General features: G+C 41.2%; 1 protein-coding gene and 1 long non-coding RNA gene across 2 annotated transcripts; one reads left to right on the top strand and one right to left on the bottom strand.

Moving 5' to 3' along the window:
• Positions 1 to 1,056: 1,056 nt before the first annotated feature.
• LOC125891532 (uncharacterized) lies at positions 1,057 to 2,241 on the bottom strand. Its single transcript, XR_007449645.1, has 4 exons — positions 2,153 to 2,241; positions 1,957 to 1,988; positions 1,782 to 1,851; positions 1,057 to 1,551 (listed from the first exon to the last, which is right to left on the bottom strand). It is a non-coding gene; the product is annotated as an uncharacterized LOC125891532 (long non-coding RNA).
• A 2,415-nt stretch (positions 2,242 to 4,656) lies between these two features.
• Positions 4,657 to 15,336, top strand: wdr13 (WD repeat domain 13). Its single transcript, XM_049581332.1, has 10 exons — positions 4,657 to 4,717; positions 5,272 to 5,359; positions 5,489 to 5,720; positions 6,156 to 6,265; positions 6,525 to 6,655; positions 6,741 to 7,048; positions 10,034 to 10,214; positions 10,381 to 10,522; positions 10,684 to 10,802; positions 14,409 to 15,336. Exons 2-10 carry the CDS (start codon positions 5,319 to 5,321, stop codon positions 14,591 to 14,593), a joined length of 1,449 nt encoding a protein of 482 aa, XP_049437289.1. The 5' UTR covers positions 4,657 to 4,717; positions 5,272 to 5,318; the 3' UTR covers positions 14,594 to 15,336.
• Positions 15,337 to 16,362: the final 1,026 nt, after the last annotated feature.

The following is a 16,362-nucleotide window of genomic DNA, read 5'->3' as shown; positions in this document are numbered from 1 at the left end:
TGATCCACTGTCAGTGTATTACATACAGTAGATGTCAGTCGGTACACCACCAGTTTGATATTCGACACAGAAGCTCACCAATGTTTTGCTTTAATAGGGGTCGGAACAAAATGTATTTTAGCCACCTAAAAAAATCAATATCAATTTAAGTTAACACTATCTTGAGAATATTTTTACTGCTTTGCCTTTCTGTCAGACTGCCTGTTCCGACAAGAAAGGCGTTAGCAGCTTCAGTTCTTCATCTATGTTCTTGTCAAAGCCACCAGACTCCATCAAAACATTAATTTAGCAGGCTGAACACAGGAGCTGCTAGTCTACCACTGCTTCAATCAGTTAGTTTGTTTGTGTTATTGTGTGACTCTGAGGACTCCAAACTAACCCTTTTAAATGCCAAAGTCACACAAAAACACAAACAAAATAACTGTTCGAGGCAGTAAGACCAGCAGCTCCTGTGTTCAGTGCTGTTAAATTAATGTTTTTCTCAATGGAGTCTGGCTTTGAAGAGTGGGATAAAACAGCTTAATTTTCCCGCTGGATATCACTGTCTAACAAAAAGGTAAAGCAGTGAAAACACTCTTAATATAGCGAACACTTAAACTAATATTCATTTTTTTAGATGGAATTATTTTTAGGTGGCCAAAATTAGTTTTGTTGCTGCCTCCATCCACAGCAGTACATTGCTTAGCTTCCATGTCGGACTCCTGCCTGCTTCTCCAAACTGGGGGCATGCTGACTGACATCTACTGTATGTAATACAGTGTCTATGGATAAGTACCCCATACAGCTCCACTTAAAAAAATCTGAACTATCCCTTTAACATGTAGGGTTGGCCTAAAGTGCCGTGTATAAGCATACCCTTATATGGTGCATACAATACTAAGCTATTAAAATAACGATTATTGACAGATTTATATGTTTATACATCATGGATTCATTCATTTTAAGACATATTATCATTTCTGGAAACAGTAACTCTGAGGACTCCCCCACAGACCCCCTGCTGAAGACCCATGTGTTAGACTATCAGGTACACAGTGAAGCCAGATTCACACAGACTGCTGTAATAAATAGCTGTTTATTTGAATTATTATTTACAAGAATGTATGGACTGTTAGACAGTCAGTCATGATAGGAGGGTGATTTAGGGAAGGGTTGCAAAGGGTTGACAAAAAATTTTTTGCTCAAAAGAATCATCCGGTTTAACCTAGAGTCTGTTTCTGAGCATCCAATCAGCCAGAGTGGACAGTGAGGGAACGGGGACAGAAAAAGGTTGGAGAAGGGAGGTGGAGGAACAGAGGTTGAAGAACATATGGTGATGGATGGAGATCAGGTTCACTTTCTGCCTCTGTGAGAGGTGAGCAGATGTTGTGTTGGAAGGCCGTAGAACAGCCCAGTCTGCGGGCTCAGGGGGGAAAGTGCGGAGGGGAGGTGCATTCAGCCCTGTTTGCCCCGGGGGCTCCCATGTTTACGACGGCAGGACCCCAGCAGTGTCTCCAAAGCCATCTTCACAAATGCCTGGAAGTTATTGCTTCTCTCCCTTCGGCTGTCCTGCTAGGGGATGAAACACAGACAGATACCTTCACTGGGGACACGGCAATCATGGCAGCTCATTTCCACACTGTGTGCCAGACAGAGGGAATATTTGGTCGTGTCCCAAACCACTGAAGGCTGATATCTATCTTTTTTTACCCCTACTTGGACATCATGTAGTCTGTGCGCAGATTAGATTCACCAGGTTGGAATAACATGCTGATAAAATGAAGCCTCATATAAATGCTTACCTCCTTGCTTCTTGTTATCATCTCCTTTCTGATCACCTTTCTTCGGCTGCTCTTTAGGACTCTGAGGTTGCTGCAAAATGAAAGCAAATATAAATAAATTGCAGCAACAAACATTTACAAATTGAGGATGACATTTTTAATTTTCTTTAGACAAGTATAGTAATGATTTTCCTACCTTGGTAGCTGACTTCTTGTCCGACTTATTACCTGAAAATAGTGGAAACATTCAGATGTATGTCAAACATTTGGAAACATGGTCATTTTCCTACTTTTTTTTTTTTAAATAACTCATCTAATTTTCTTTCTTTCTTCTAGTATCTAAATAAAAATAACTATTTTGTAGACGTACATTTTTGTTTCACATTGCTTACCTTTTGTTCCTGGCATTTTGGCTGTGCTCTAGTCAGTTCTGATTTCTGAGAATGCAGTGCTTAATGTGGTGTTCGACTCGGTCATTTATGGTCCGTGCTTGTGAATGGCTGTGTCACTGGGGCCCCTTCGAGAAAGAGCGCCATGAACAAGCAAAGAGCCCCGTCAGCTGAGCAGCATGCCCCACAGCTCTGCAGGTCTTTGCTGAGCCAGGCGAAACCTCAGAGCTGACCTTGTCATACTGCCATTGTGAACCCACTGGAACTGTGTGTTCACCTATTGTCACCGACAAGAAAGCATTTTCATCAGGTTACCGGCGACGTGATAGTGGATTTAATCTTTTCTTTTTAAAAAAGGTCTACTAAGTCAGGGATAACTTTTTTAAATGATGATCAGCCACATTAGACACAGGACAGAGGACACAGGATTTTGTCCTCAGGAACTCAGTTCAGAGGATTTTGTTGTCACATATGATTACACAAAAATAGTCTCCTGTAGGAGGATCACAGCAGGGATCGTTAAGTGAGGCTCATATTTGAATGGTGGAACATTTACTCAAGTATTGTGCTTAAGTACTTATACATAACTTGAGTATTTACATTTCATTCTACCTTATACTTCTACTCCACTACATCTATTTGACAACATTAGGTACTAGTTTTTTTTGCAGATTCAGATCCACAATACAAAATATAAATCAACCTGTATATTACTATTATTATATAAATTGTGTTGGGAAGGTAACTTTTGAAATGTAATAGGTAACAGATTATTAGTTATCCTGTTAAAATGTAAGTAGCCTAATGTCCCCATTTTAATTACTTAATCAAAGCCATGTAACTTATAACATTTAATTACTTTTTGATTACTTTTCTCACAAATGTTTTAAACTGGGCAATAAAGCTGAAAATGTCTGGACATAGTCTATGCCAAAAGAGGACATTCCCGTACAACAGGGAAAAGATGCAAAGCAACAGAGTGAATGTTATATTCTACATATAAACTTTTTACTAATAATAATATATTAGGATGTAATCCCTTTGTAATTACAAACATTTTGATTAGTAATTGTAATTAAATTACACATTTTCACAGTGACTGTAACTGATTACAATTAGATTTATTTTGTAATTTAACACATGTAAGTTACTCCCCAACACTGTATATGAATAATTATTATATTCTAATCTTCTCTACAGTGGGTCTATACATCACATAAATACAATTAGCTCCACCTTTACAAGATGCTACATTAGGGATCATTACATATAAATACATCACTAATTAAAATTCGTTAATATAATATAGGCTGCTTTAGTCTGAAATGAGCCATTCTGTACAATTAGTGCTTCTCAGTATTTAGGTGCTAATACTTGTGCGCTAAGACTTTAAATTCAGGGCTTTTACTTGTAGAGTAAAATAGATTAAGAAGCCCCCACCCCCTTAATTCCTCTCCTAACCAGCATATGGCACTAAATCTACTCTCAACACATGTATTAAATGGCTATGCTCCAGTAAAAGGTGACATTTCATCTGAATTGCTGCATTGTTGAGATTTATTCCACCAGAACCATTTAAGGTAAACTGATCCAAATTTCTGTCACTGGAAAATAGTGATCTATGTATTTATATTCAGCTGTACATAAAAAGCTTTGATATATGTATATATATGACGATGGGGGTTTTGTGGGGAGAGTCATTCGATTCATTTTGAAAGAAAAAACGGTTTCTCATTTAAAGTAAAAATGTGAAATGAGACCCTTTCTCTGCCAACATTTGCATTTTGCATGTGGCCAGTATGGAAGCCCTGCATTTACTACCCACATGGGCACATAGCATTATTTGCTAGCTATACCTAATAATCATAGATAGATAGATAGATAGATAGATAGATAGATAGATAGATAGATGGATAAGCCATTAATATGTCAGGGTTGGGATTTTAGTTTGTTTTATTTAGTTATACAGCTCATTTTGTAGCTCAGGCCTTTACAAGATTTTAATTTTTGTGCTCTAACATCACAATTGGCAACTGTACCAATTTATTTCTTCCAACAGTGTGTTAGTTTATGCATCATCATCCTACACCTGCTAAAATCATATTCACATTTTTAAATTTTACAGTAAATTGATTTGTTCTTAGGGGAGCATCTTATTCACCCCCATCTTATTCTAATAGTGTACTTTTACACATTGGCTGCTACTTTTACTTAAATAAAAAGCCATTAAATACTGCTGGTATTAACTAATGGATTATTTTGGCCCTGGAGGACAAAATAATAGGATGCTGCTAAATTTCAAAGCCTGACATGAAAAACAAATGCCATTACTATCCCATGAGAGCATGCTGTTGGACATTAAATAATGTGTTTCCGGTCGTTATGTGTTGCATATGTTAATTAAATAAAACTGCAGTCAGTTGATCACACTGAAACAAACAATAAATCATGTAAATGCTGTGAATCATGATCCGGATCTATGTTCCTGCTCCACATCAGTAAGTGGGCTGGTCACACGGTGTCACGTGACTTGACACCAGAACCAGCGATGGAGAAAAGCTAAGGAAGGTGAGCCGTGTTTCACATGTATTTATCGGTGTTTATGTGCTGTATTGTCACCATGTAATGCCTCATACTCAGTATAAACTTGCTAACTGATAGACTCTCCCTCTTCACTGAAGAATGAATGAATGACGGGTATTTTTAACGCGAGTACATCGCATATGATGTTGTTGCTAACCTGCTAATTGCTAGCTAACGGCTGTTAGCTTTGCGACGTTAGCTGTCAAGAATTGCTCGCCTGCTTTTGATGCTGCCTCCCATCTGCAGGGGGAAAACGCCCCAAAATAATCACTCTCGAGCTCCATTTAACTGTTTCACTGCACTTCAACAATTATTTTATGGTGTCAAACTCCACGTAGCAAAACATGGCTCAGTATGAGTCCCTGTGGTGTCATTAGTGTCTGCATCATCACCTGATTCAGAGCTGTGGATGGATGGAGGGTGGGGGGTGACATCTCAGCTCTGTGACTATAACACTCATCAAGCTGGGCGTGACATAAGTGTAAAGTTTGTTAGTTAAAGTAGCTGAAAGATATGAGCTAAGTGTTGTGTTTTGACAGGAATCTGCCCTGGCAGTGGATTCCTCTCTACCCAGAGTGCTTGTGGAATGGCAGCAGTTTGGCAGCAGGTTTTGGCAGTGGACGCAAGGTGAGACTCAATCATGCAGCAGGCCTTTACTAGTCCACACTGATGAAGAAGCTATTCAGACGTGTAATTGCTTATGGATCACTTGTGAGTTACTGTGTGTGCTGTGTCACTTTCCCTCTCCCTCCGCAGGTACAATGCTTACCGCACGCCTACGTTCCCACAGTTCCGAACTCAGTACATCCGCCGACGCAGCCAGCTGCTCAGAGAGAACGCCAAGTGTGGCTTTGAGCCGGGGCTGCGCAGGCAGTACCTGAGGCTGCGCAGTCAGCTGCTGGCCCTGCGCTACGGGCCCCTGTCCGAGCAGAGCAGCTTCAGGGCCAGCAGTGTGCGCAGCTCCCGCACCACACTGGACCGCATGGAGGTCAGACCCAAAGAAACAGAAAGGGCAGGGGAAGTGGAAGAGAAAGAACAGGCGGGGGGTGTATGTACTGATTTGGAAAATGAGATATATAAATATCTGTGAGTTGGAGTGAAAATATAGGATACAACATTAGAGAGCCATCTGGATGGCTAGACCTTAGCTTTCATCAATCAGCAGCATAGCCAAGCAACACTTGGGTTGCCCATACACATTAAGCTGAGCAGCTTGGTTGAAATGGCTGGCATTACCCATGTATATTGGCAATAACATTAATTTAAAATGCATGGTGATTTCAATACGTTTTAAAGAATTATTTAAGGTTATTTCATGATTATTTGTGGTCACAACTCACAAGTGCTGTCTTTACACTCACTCCTATGAGGTTCTGTCTTCTCCCATGGCCCACTTCCCTTCCTATCCTCTCCTCTCGGGCAGGACTTCGAGGAGGACCCCCGCGCCCAAGGGGCTCGTGGTCACCGCCGGTCCGTCAGCAGAGGCTCCTACCAGCTACAGGCCCAGATGAACAGAGCCGTCTATGATGAGAGGTATGCAGGGATTAATGCCACCAAAGATCTTCAGCTTGCATTTAGCTTCTTGTCTCATCGCCTTGAGCAATTGAATTCTCTTTGATTTATTTCTTCTTTGAGCTGTTGTGTTTTGTTGGATTTGCTGGCTGTAATCCTGATTTGGTTGCACTGAGTAATGATCAGATCTCTCATATTGAGTTGTCAGCTGTGGGCAAGGGTTGTGAGGTGTGTTGTATTGATTAGATGCTTACATGGTGGTTTTTATTCCTGGCTGCAGGCCTCCGGGCAGTTTGGTGCCCACCTCAGTGGCAGAGGCCAGTCGTGCCATGGCCGGAGACACAACTCTGAGTGAAAATTATGCTTTTGCTGGCATGCACCACATATTTGACCAACATGTAGACTCTGCTGGTAAGTAAATGGTTTTTAATTCACAGTTGTATACATTAAGCTTCAACATTTATTTCACTTTATCCTCCTCTCCTTGTTCTTTTAGTTCCACGGTTGCAGTTTGCCAATGATGACAAGCACCTCCTGGCTTGCTGCTCCCTGGATGGCACCCTGTCCATCATGACATTGTCCCCATCTCCCCCCAGTGTGAAGGTGACCCTTAAAGGTCACGGAGGTCCTGTCACAGACTTTGCTTGGTCTCTGAGCAATGACATCATTGTGTCGACATCACTAGATGGGACTCTGCGTATCTGGAACACGGAGGATGGTCGGTGCATCCGAGAGGTCAGAGACCCAGAATCCAGCGAGTTGTTGTGCTGCACCTTCCAGCCCATGAACAACAACCTTACTGTGGTAAGTCCCATTTGAGACATGCTCTCATTTTATCTTCTCTTGAACTAATTCCCGAGTACCATGAAAACCTTTGCAAAGGGAATGGTACTCAGTTATGGGAAATAACATTGAAAATCTTGAAAAAGAACTTAATTAGACTGGAAAAATAACCATTTCTGGATAGATGGCTGTCCAACTGGCCGTTTTGTATTTTCAGTTTTCAGGGTTATTTGAAATAAACTAATAATCTTTATCCTACGTTTCTTTTTTGTGTCATTAACTTTGAAGTCCTCCTCAACTCAAAAATGTATTTCCTTATGTTTATGTCCTCTAAAATGTCTGATCTTGACTATGCTGACATGTATCTGTGCAAAGTTTATCACCAGAGAGGTGTTTTCGTATTCCTCTATTGAAGGGGGCAATGTCTGTGTGCCTCACTAAAATCTTAAGGTTCAAACGTGCACCAGAGAAACTAGATTAGATTTGTCACTAATAGGGGCATCGGTGGCTTAGTGGATAGAGCAGGCGCCCCATGTACAAGGCTGTTGCCGCAGCGGCCCGGGTTCGAGTCCAGCCTGTGGCTCTTTGCTGCGTGTCATCCCCCCTCTCTCTCCCCCCTTCACGCTTGGCTGTCCTGTCCATTAAAGGCAAAATGCCTAAAAATGTATCTTTTAAAAAAAAAAAAAAAAAAAAGATTTGTCACTAATACAGGATGTGATCGCTGTCGAATTTGGTAAACACAATACCAGCAAAGAAACCTGAAACCTCCAGCACAGAGCGGACCTCAGTACAGAGAGTAGAATTAGCATTAGCATAGTGAAAGTTTAGCCAGCAAACGGAAGATTGTGCAGTTTTTGGGTTGTAAACTGAACCCTGGAGCTCCCTTACATCATCTACCGAAAACCTCATTGTTACAGATATTTTTGTATATTTTGTATGTGTATGCTCACAACCCAAAGCGACGCCGTAGCGGCACGCATTTGGTGTGACGCGCTTGTTTTTCGTCCGGCGCACAGCTCTGCAGACCTGCTTCCCCCTCCGGTGTTGTGTCAGATCCCTGTTCCCCCTCGGGCTGTGTCTCTCCTACTGTTTCCCACGGAGCTCTGCCCTGTTTGAAAGGCAAAGGAGGCCCGTACGTGGAAAGACGTCGCCTCCGAGATGTAGAATGTGTATTTATAGAAGAGAAACATACATTTCAGGATTGCTGACTTGTATCATCAGAACAGATATGTCCTGTGATTTTAAGTCTCCTTTCATATTTAATAGGCGGGGCGCAATACCTGACAGTAATATTCTCAGCTGTCAGGATGTGCCTGCTGTAAAGGGTAAATATAATCATAGACTGAAAATCACAGTGTCTGTTCTGATTATACAAGTCAGCAGTCTAAAGCTCAAGCATGTGGGGGCCTCCTTTCATATTTAATAGAGGGGGGGGCCGTATCTAAAAGTACAGCTGTCAACATGGCCCCCGCCACAGGCCTTTGCCACCTTGGTCTTGAAAAAAACCCGGGGAAAACCCTGTCTTATATGGGAAAACCATGTTAAACAAAAGATTAATATTGGTACAAGTATACATACTTAAAAACAGTGTCTGCTGAGGGACTTTAAGAGTTGGGAAGGATTCACCATTTTGTGTCACAGCATTATACTTCAAATGTTCCACTGGATATTAAAGGACATCTTAAAAATTTTTTCTTTCTCATCTGCACTTTTACATAGTTTACTTTTAGGTACCAACATCAAGGTCCTAATAAGAACAAAATCCTAAACACTAATGACAGTAGTTGTGTTTCTGGACTAAATGTTCAATACCGCCTGTGATACTTTGATGTCACAGTAAATCAGTGATAATTCAGAATTTATTTTAAAATTCTAAACATGTTTTTGGTTATGCTTAATAATCTACTCAGCAGTCTTGAAACAAGTTGCATAGCTGCTGCGTGCTTTACTGTGGTAAATCACATGACGCTGTAAATTCTGTAGTAGAGCACTAAACATTAAGTGTATGACGCATTATTCTGACATTTCAGATGTCTGAATTTAGCTCCCAGATTACACGGTGCAGCTTGAAAATCTATTTGCAGATTCCGCCTTATAAAAGGAGTTGAACCAGTTCGAATGACATTTGTGTGCCAGTATTTATTTTGTGTCAAATGGGAAAAGGACTATATTAGGACTAGTGTGAACACCTGGTGAGGCATGGCCCCAAAATCCTTTCTTGTCATGTGTGTTGTTACATAGCCTGCTGTTCTAATGCAACGCTTTTACTGTTTGCTTGATACTTGAGGGCACAATCGAATTTTCTGACATAAGACATTTATAATATTTAAAAATGTTCATGTTCATGTCGGATTTGCTTTCCTCTTGTCCTGGACGAACCCCAAATCCATTGTGATGCCTTTTGCAGCTTTTATTTTCTCTTCAATGTACAGAACATGCTGTAAATTAATTAATAATCAGGCATGTTATTTCACTCAATACACTGTCTCATTTTTGTGTGTTAAGTACAACAACAGAGTGGTAAATGTCCTGGATCATTTTGTTTTTATTATGTTTTTTTCCATTGGCAAATACTTTAATTGATGAGCAAAATGTAAAATGAAAGCAGAGTTGTGCACAGCAGTGTCCATTTCCGCCTCATTAAATGGAACATGAGGTTGATGGATGTTTGTTTTTAACCGACAGTCTGTACCAACAACAAGCAGAAACATTACAAGAGGAAGAAATGTGTTTTTTTATGATCTGGTCTGTCTCCCAGAGCAGACATGCACTGGTCTCATCTGTCTGAACACAAGATGACAGTAAATGTTTTCTGTTGGATTACACAGTGTTTAGTCATAGACCTCAAAAACAAAAAAACACATTTTTACAAAGATTAACCTGCTCTGGTTTGTACTAGTCTAACTGCACCAGTGAAAACCCTCCAACCAGTGCTTCTCCCAGTCAGTTTATCAGTGCTGCCTTGTGGAAATAATAAAGGACCTCACTCCCAGTTCTGTGTTGCAGGTGGGAAACAGCAAGCACCACCTGCAGGTGGTGAACATCTCCACTGGGAAGAAGGTGAAGGGGGGCTCCAGTAAGCTGACAGGCCGCGTGCTGTCTCTCTCCTTTGATGCTCCAGGGAGGATCCTTTGGGCTGGTGATGACAGGGGGAGCATCTTCTCCTTCCTCTTTGACATGGCAACAGGTACACTCACAGTAGTTCCATTTGGCAGAGAAAGGGCGAAGTGCGCAGCGACTGAATCCCAAATTCTAATTAGTTTTTGAATCATGCACTGAATGTTGTCTCTGGTTGAGAGGATTGATGTGTCTCTGCCGGTCTCCGCTGTTTCTGCCTGCCCCCCCCCCAACAGGGAAGCTGACCAAAGCCAAGCGCCTGGTGGTGAGTGAAGGCAGCTCCATCTGCAGCATATCTGCTCGGTCCTGGATTAGCCGAGAGGCCAGAGACCCCTCCCTGCTGGTCAACGCCTGTGTCAATAAGCTGCTGCTGTACAGGTCAGTCTGTAAGGGCAAGTCCCTGTTTATTAAAAGGCAGTTTTGACTCTGCTTTGCTGGCATAAAATTCAAAGCTAACTTTATTAGTGTAGTCTGTATGCAACCATGTATATACATTTTTACATTGAATCTGATTTGTCATGCCTCCTTTGCATTGGCAGGGTGGTGGACAATGACGGTACACTACAACTGAAGAGAAGCTTCCCTATCCAGCATGGTTCCCAGCACGTTCACAGCATCTTCTGTCCCCTCATGTCTTTCAGACAGGGGGCCTGTGTGGGTAAGAAGTCTGTCATACTGTTTTTCCACCAAACTAACCTTGGTTCTCGAACCATTTCCACCAGCTTTGAGCAGAACCATTGTAATAAAGGATACATCACCAACCAAGGGCGTGGCCCAGTGCACAACAGAAGCTAACAGTAGTAGCAAGATGGCAGATCACATCGATTACCTGTATGCTGTGATTAGTTACAGATATCCGTATTTCCTAAAACCAAAAATACTAATCCTAGTTTTAATGATAAGAAGATGTAGAAGCCTCTTTACACTGCCTCTTCAAGACTGGAATTTCTTACCATTATGCCGCCTGGCTGTTGTGTATAAAAGGTACAATCGCGGAATTGAGGGACAGAGTTGTCTCGCCTTAAAGCGGGTATAGGAGGTAGTAATAACACAGAAACGATGCCTGTATAAAAGATACAGCCGGCAGGACAGGATCATGATGTGTTATGCGTCCAACCCACTGTGGGAGATTTATAAATTAAGGAGTAGCAGTTAGCAGCTAACTCAAAGAAAAATAATAGTGGCTGAAAATGTCCACAAGAAAAGGGGCACCTGTATTCCTGCTGTGACATTTGAATAGAAAATTAGTCCGTAGTTCACTGTGTGAATCAGGCTGTATTGTGTGTAAGAGAAATGCAAAAAAATAGCATAATGCTGCTTTTGGATAAAAAGCAAAATTACCTTGTGGAATTTTCTTGGCTTTGTAATGCGTTCATGTACCAAAGGCTTGTAGAATGTCATAGGAGTATGTAATCAACTGAAGTTACACAGCCTGTTGTTTGCATGAGTAATACTTGACCCCGCACTACCTCTGAGCTTCACCTTCTTTGACTTTCCACACCTTTTATTATTTGCTAACAATCAACAGTTCAGTTCATTCAAAGCTTGTCAGTGTTTAAATTATCAGGTCGGTGTCCTTAATTAACAGAAGCGTCTCACTCATAATATCCCTGAATGGTATTTTTAGTGGTTTAAAGTTTGTTGCTTTAACTTATCATTATGAAGTTAATGTTGATTGCATGATGTAATGGCTATAGATTAATGACACCATTGGCGTTTAGATTGGTTCCCTATAAGTCCCGCTTTCACCTCGCAATAAACAGATCCTAAGTCCCCAAGACGGGGGACTGGAGCCTATCCCAGCTGACACTGGGCGAGAGGCGGGGTACACCCTGGACAGGTCGCCAGACTATCACAGGGCTGACACATAGAGACAGACAACCATTCACACTCATATTCACACCTATGGGCAATTAAGAGTCACAAGTTAATCTTGCCGGCATGTCTTTGGACTGTGGGAGGAAGCTGGAGAACCCGCTGACACGGGGAGAACATGCAAACTTCACACACAAGGGCCCAGCCAGCAAGTGGGTTTGAAACTGGAACTCTTGCTGTGAGGCGACAGTGCTAGTCACTGCATCACCATGCTGCCCATGGTAATTTTTATGAATAAGACAAAACAATGCAAGTCAAGGCCTCTGTTCTTGAGGAAAAAGAGACAAGTAGAGACAGAGGAAGACTATCAGTCAACATTGCTCCTGCACTGTTGGGTGTGTGTCCCCTTTTCTTCTTCTGGGGATCAGTAAAGTACTCTATGTACTTACTGTTGACTACAGACCATAGCGCCGACCTAACTGTAGTCTCTCTTTACTGTTGAAAGTTACTTCAGGGCGTCACACAGCCTGATAGGGATAATATAAACAGAATAACATTAGCTTGATCTTTTCTGGCTACAACAATATATCATCAAAAAAATAAGTCAGCAGCAAACCTACAGTATCTGTCCTTTTTCATATCTCTTTAATGTTACCACAGAAATAAGGAGTACACAAACCTGGCTGACATCATTGATCTGACATTAGGCTAACACCTTGTGATGTAGGTTAGCTATACATTGCTAACATTAGCTAATTTAAGATGTGACTATAATGTAATGTGTCCATGAAGACTGAAAGTCTCCCAGTCACATCTTTTATATCATCATATACATCATCAAAATCTGGGTTTCTTTGTAGTGTTGTTAACCAGCACATAGCCTAAGTATTACAGGAAAGCAGAAAGCTGACCGAGGTCCGACTTAGGAAGGGTTAAATCTGTCTGCCAATCTGTACAATTTACCTGGAAAATAAAGGCTCAATTTACAGCACAAAGGAAGTGCATCAACCAGAGGAAGATTTTACCAGTAGCTGTCCTCAGCTAGCAAAAAGTTTCAATATAAGATTTTTGCAATTGCTATCCCTGGTAGCTGAAATGGTGGATGGTGGAACAGCTGAAGTAACTGTGGAAGCTACCTGACACAAGAAAAAGAGCCCCGATGCCAGGTTCTGAGGAAAAACGATCCGATTGTCTTTGCAACAACAATAAAACCACTTGGAAACACTAGTTAGGGAAATAGTTGCCTGTTCTCACTTTGAGGATGTGTTGTAATTTCTTCAGCTAATGTGACGGTTAGCCGCTTTGTTTGCATGCAGGTTGCAAGAACATTAGCTATAATAGCTAGGAAAAAAGACTGCTAAACTGTTTGCTACGGTTTTCAGGTGATTTTCCAGGCTGGTTGTGGATTTGTGATGTACCAGTTTCCCTAAGAATATCTGGCACTCAACTTTTTGGGGGTCAATGTTGAAACTATTCCAGGCACTTGACTTGATAGTGTATCTATAAGCCCATTATGTTAGATCACACTGTCAGAGTCGCAAAACCTGTAGCAACATCACTCAAGACACCTCTCACAAGTATTTTTGATACCTGAGCAAATTGGTTTGACTTCTTAAAAAAAAAAAGGCATTAGCAATCCTGCAAACTGCAAGACATTATTAAAAGGTGTCAGGAAATTAGCTGAAATAGAATTATTAGAAAGAAAATTAGAAATAATGAGAAGAAAAAAGCTAAGGGAAAATAACAAGGAAATTATATGTAAAAGTATTATGATATTACATTTAAAATTAAGTTACTAAAAAAATAAATATACTGGTGTTTTTTGTTTGTTATTTTTATTTATTATTTTTTATTTTATTTTAGCCCATTTTTCAGGTCATTTCCTGATTTTATTTTACTTTTTTGTGTGCTAATTTTTTTTTTACTTGTTTGTAACTTTTTTCTAATATGCTAATATTTGAGTTATTTCTTGTTTTTAAAGAGATCATTTAGCTCAGCTTTCAAAGGGTTAAATGTCCTTGTGTGAGAGCAACCAATTATTAAAGTTGATGCAGAACGATTATCTTGGACTACAGTTTCTTGCTTCATGGGCTTTTTGTGATTTTCGGGGTAATGTTATAGAAGAACAGAACATTTGAGAACTGATTTGGACATCAGTTACCATGGCAGCAGATGAAGCTTTGAAGCTTTGGGGTCAAATCTAGTAATTTTGTATGGGACATGAACAAAGTGGCTTCATATCTGTATCTCTGAGTAGTTGAGTGGCTTCTCCTGCTACAAATTTAAAGGCTGTATTGTGCATACAAGTGATTTTAATATTGCATCTCTTGACACTTTTAAGATTCCCATTTTCAATCCACAGTGACTTCTTAGGATAAACCATCATTTATTTATCTCTTTGTCCTTGTAATTTAACTTCATGATCCTCCGATTTTTCCCTCTGACACAGTGACTGGCAGCGAGGATGCCTGCGTGTACTTCTTTGACGTCGAACGCAACACCAAGGCGATAGTGAACAAACTCCAAGGTCACGGGGGACCAGTGCTGGACGTCAGCTTCAACTGTGACGAGAGTTTACTGGCATCCGCCGATTCCACTGGCATGGTCATCATCTGGAGGCGGGAGCAAAAGTGACTGATCCACCAATAAAAATGCTTCCATCCACCTGCCGCTCTTTACCCGTCCAGTAACAAGTCTGTAGGTTTTCACTGGAATGTAATAGGCTGCATTTAACGTTCAACGTAATAATAACTCAAGTGCAATCAGATAGAACACCGTGCTGTGTAGGTGGTAGGGAATGTCTTAGAAATTCAAGGGACTGGGGGGTGGGTTGTGAGTGTGTATGAATGTATGTATGTATGTATGTATGTGTGTGTGTGTGTGTGTGTACTCCTACAGCTGCAGCTGAGAAATTGCTTTTCAACTAAGAGAGAAAGAGCACTACTCCCATGCATGTGTCATGGCTTACCTCTGACTTGTACGGATATGACTGAATTCATGTGAAGAGGCTACAGCGTAATCTTCCAGAGAGAACAGGTCCAACACTTTGTATCACACTGACAGCCCCTCTGGCATAGATCTAGTTCACTATTTATGTAACTGTTACTCAAGCGGTGTAATCAAGTGTAGTAAAAAAAAAAAAAACGCCTTCTTTGCTTTCAGTTCTGCAATTGCTTGTTTGCATTTGAGACCATGTGCATGACATAGAACTCCGAATTGGTCTGTGGGCATATCAAATTGATCTTCACAAAAGACAAGTGTGTTTTTAAGTATGTGTTTGTACTTATCTGTGTCTGTGTGTGTGTATTCAGTTCATGCTGGTTGCAGATTCATATAATTTATTTAACGCACATACAGAATAAACTGCTGTAACTGTCTGCAGTCTTTGGTTTATTTTGGTCGAATATATTGTAACAATAGAATTTTAAAAAACGGAAATACCAGTGACAGCTTCATAATATAGTACGGTGGTCAAAATCACAGTGTAGGAGAGTGTTAGTCATCGTGTGGGTCTTGTACACAGGATTCCCTCTACATCAGTGACTGCTGTTGCATTTGGAGCTGGGAGATCGATCTATATTGCATTATTAGATAAGGTGTCATGGGATTTTGATTTTAACATTGTGAAAGAGCTTACATGTTGCGTTTTCATGGTTTTAAAGGCTTTGAGGTTCAATAATTTTTTACCTTTTGAGTATGTTCCAGCCCGTTTGGCCATCAATCCAAATATATGGATGGTAGGGCAGGGTATTGTTCAAAAAATTACACTACCAGTATAAATATCAATAGAGTGCGTCATTTGATACCATTTAATACTTAATTCAATACCCACCTTGTACATGAAACAGGATTCCCATGTTCATGGAAAACCTGGAAAAGTCCTCTTTTCCATTCCTGGAAAAGTCATCCATCCATCTATTTTCATCCACTTATCTGGGGCAAGGTTGCAGGGGCAGCAGGCCCAGTCCTCCCTCTACCTAGCAACACTTTCCAGCTCCTCCTGGGGGATCCTAAGGTGTTCCCAGGCCAGATGAGAAATGTAATCCCTCCAGTGTGTCCTGGGTCTGCCCCGGGGCCTCCTACCAGTGGGATGTGCCTGAGACATCCTGATCAGATGCCCAAACCACCTCAACTGACCCCTTTCAGCGCGAGGGAGCAGCAGCTCTACTCCGAGCTCCCTCCGGATGTCCGAGCTCCTTAACCTATCTAAAAGGCTGAGCACAGCCACCCCACGGAGGAAACTCATTTCACTGCTTGTGACTGCGATCTCATTCTTTCCTTCACTACCCAGAGCTCATGACCATAGGAGCTCATGACCATAGGTGAAGGCTGGGATGTAGATGGACCAGTAAATTGAAAGCTTTGCCTTCTAGCTCAGCTCCCTCTTCACCACGATGGCCACG

This window comes from Epinephelus fuscoguttatus, linkage group LG7, assembly GCF_011397635.1.
Source record: "Epinephelus fuscoguttatus linkage group LG7, E.fuscoguttatus.final_Chr_v1".
In the NCBI taxonomy this organism is placed as follows: Eukaryota; Metazoa; Chordata; class Actinopteri; order Perciformes; family Serranidae; genus Epinephelus; species Epinephelus fuscoguttatus.
Note: the sequence above shows the minus strand (reverse complement) of the source record. Positions and strands in the feature narration are given on the sequence as shown.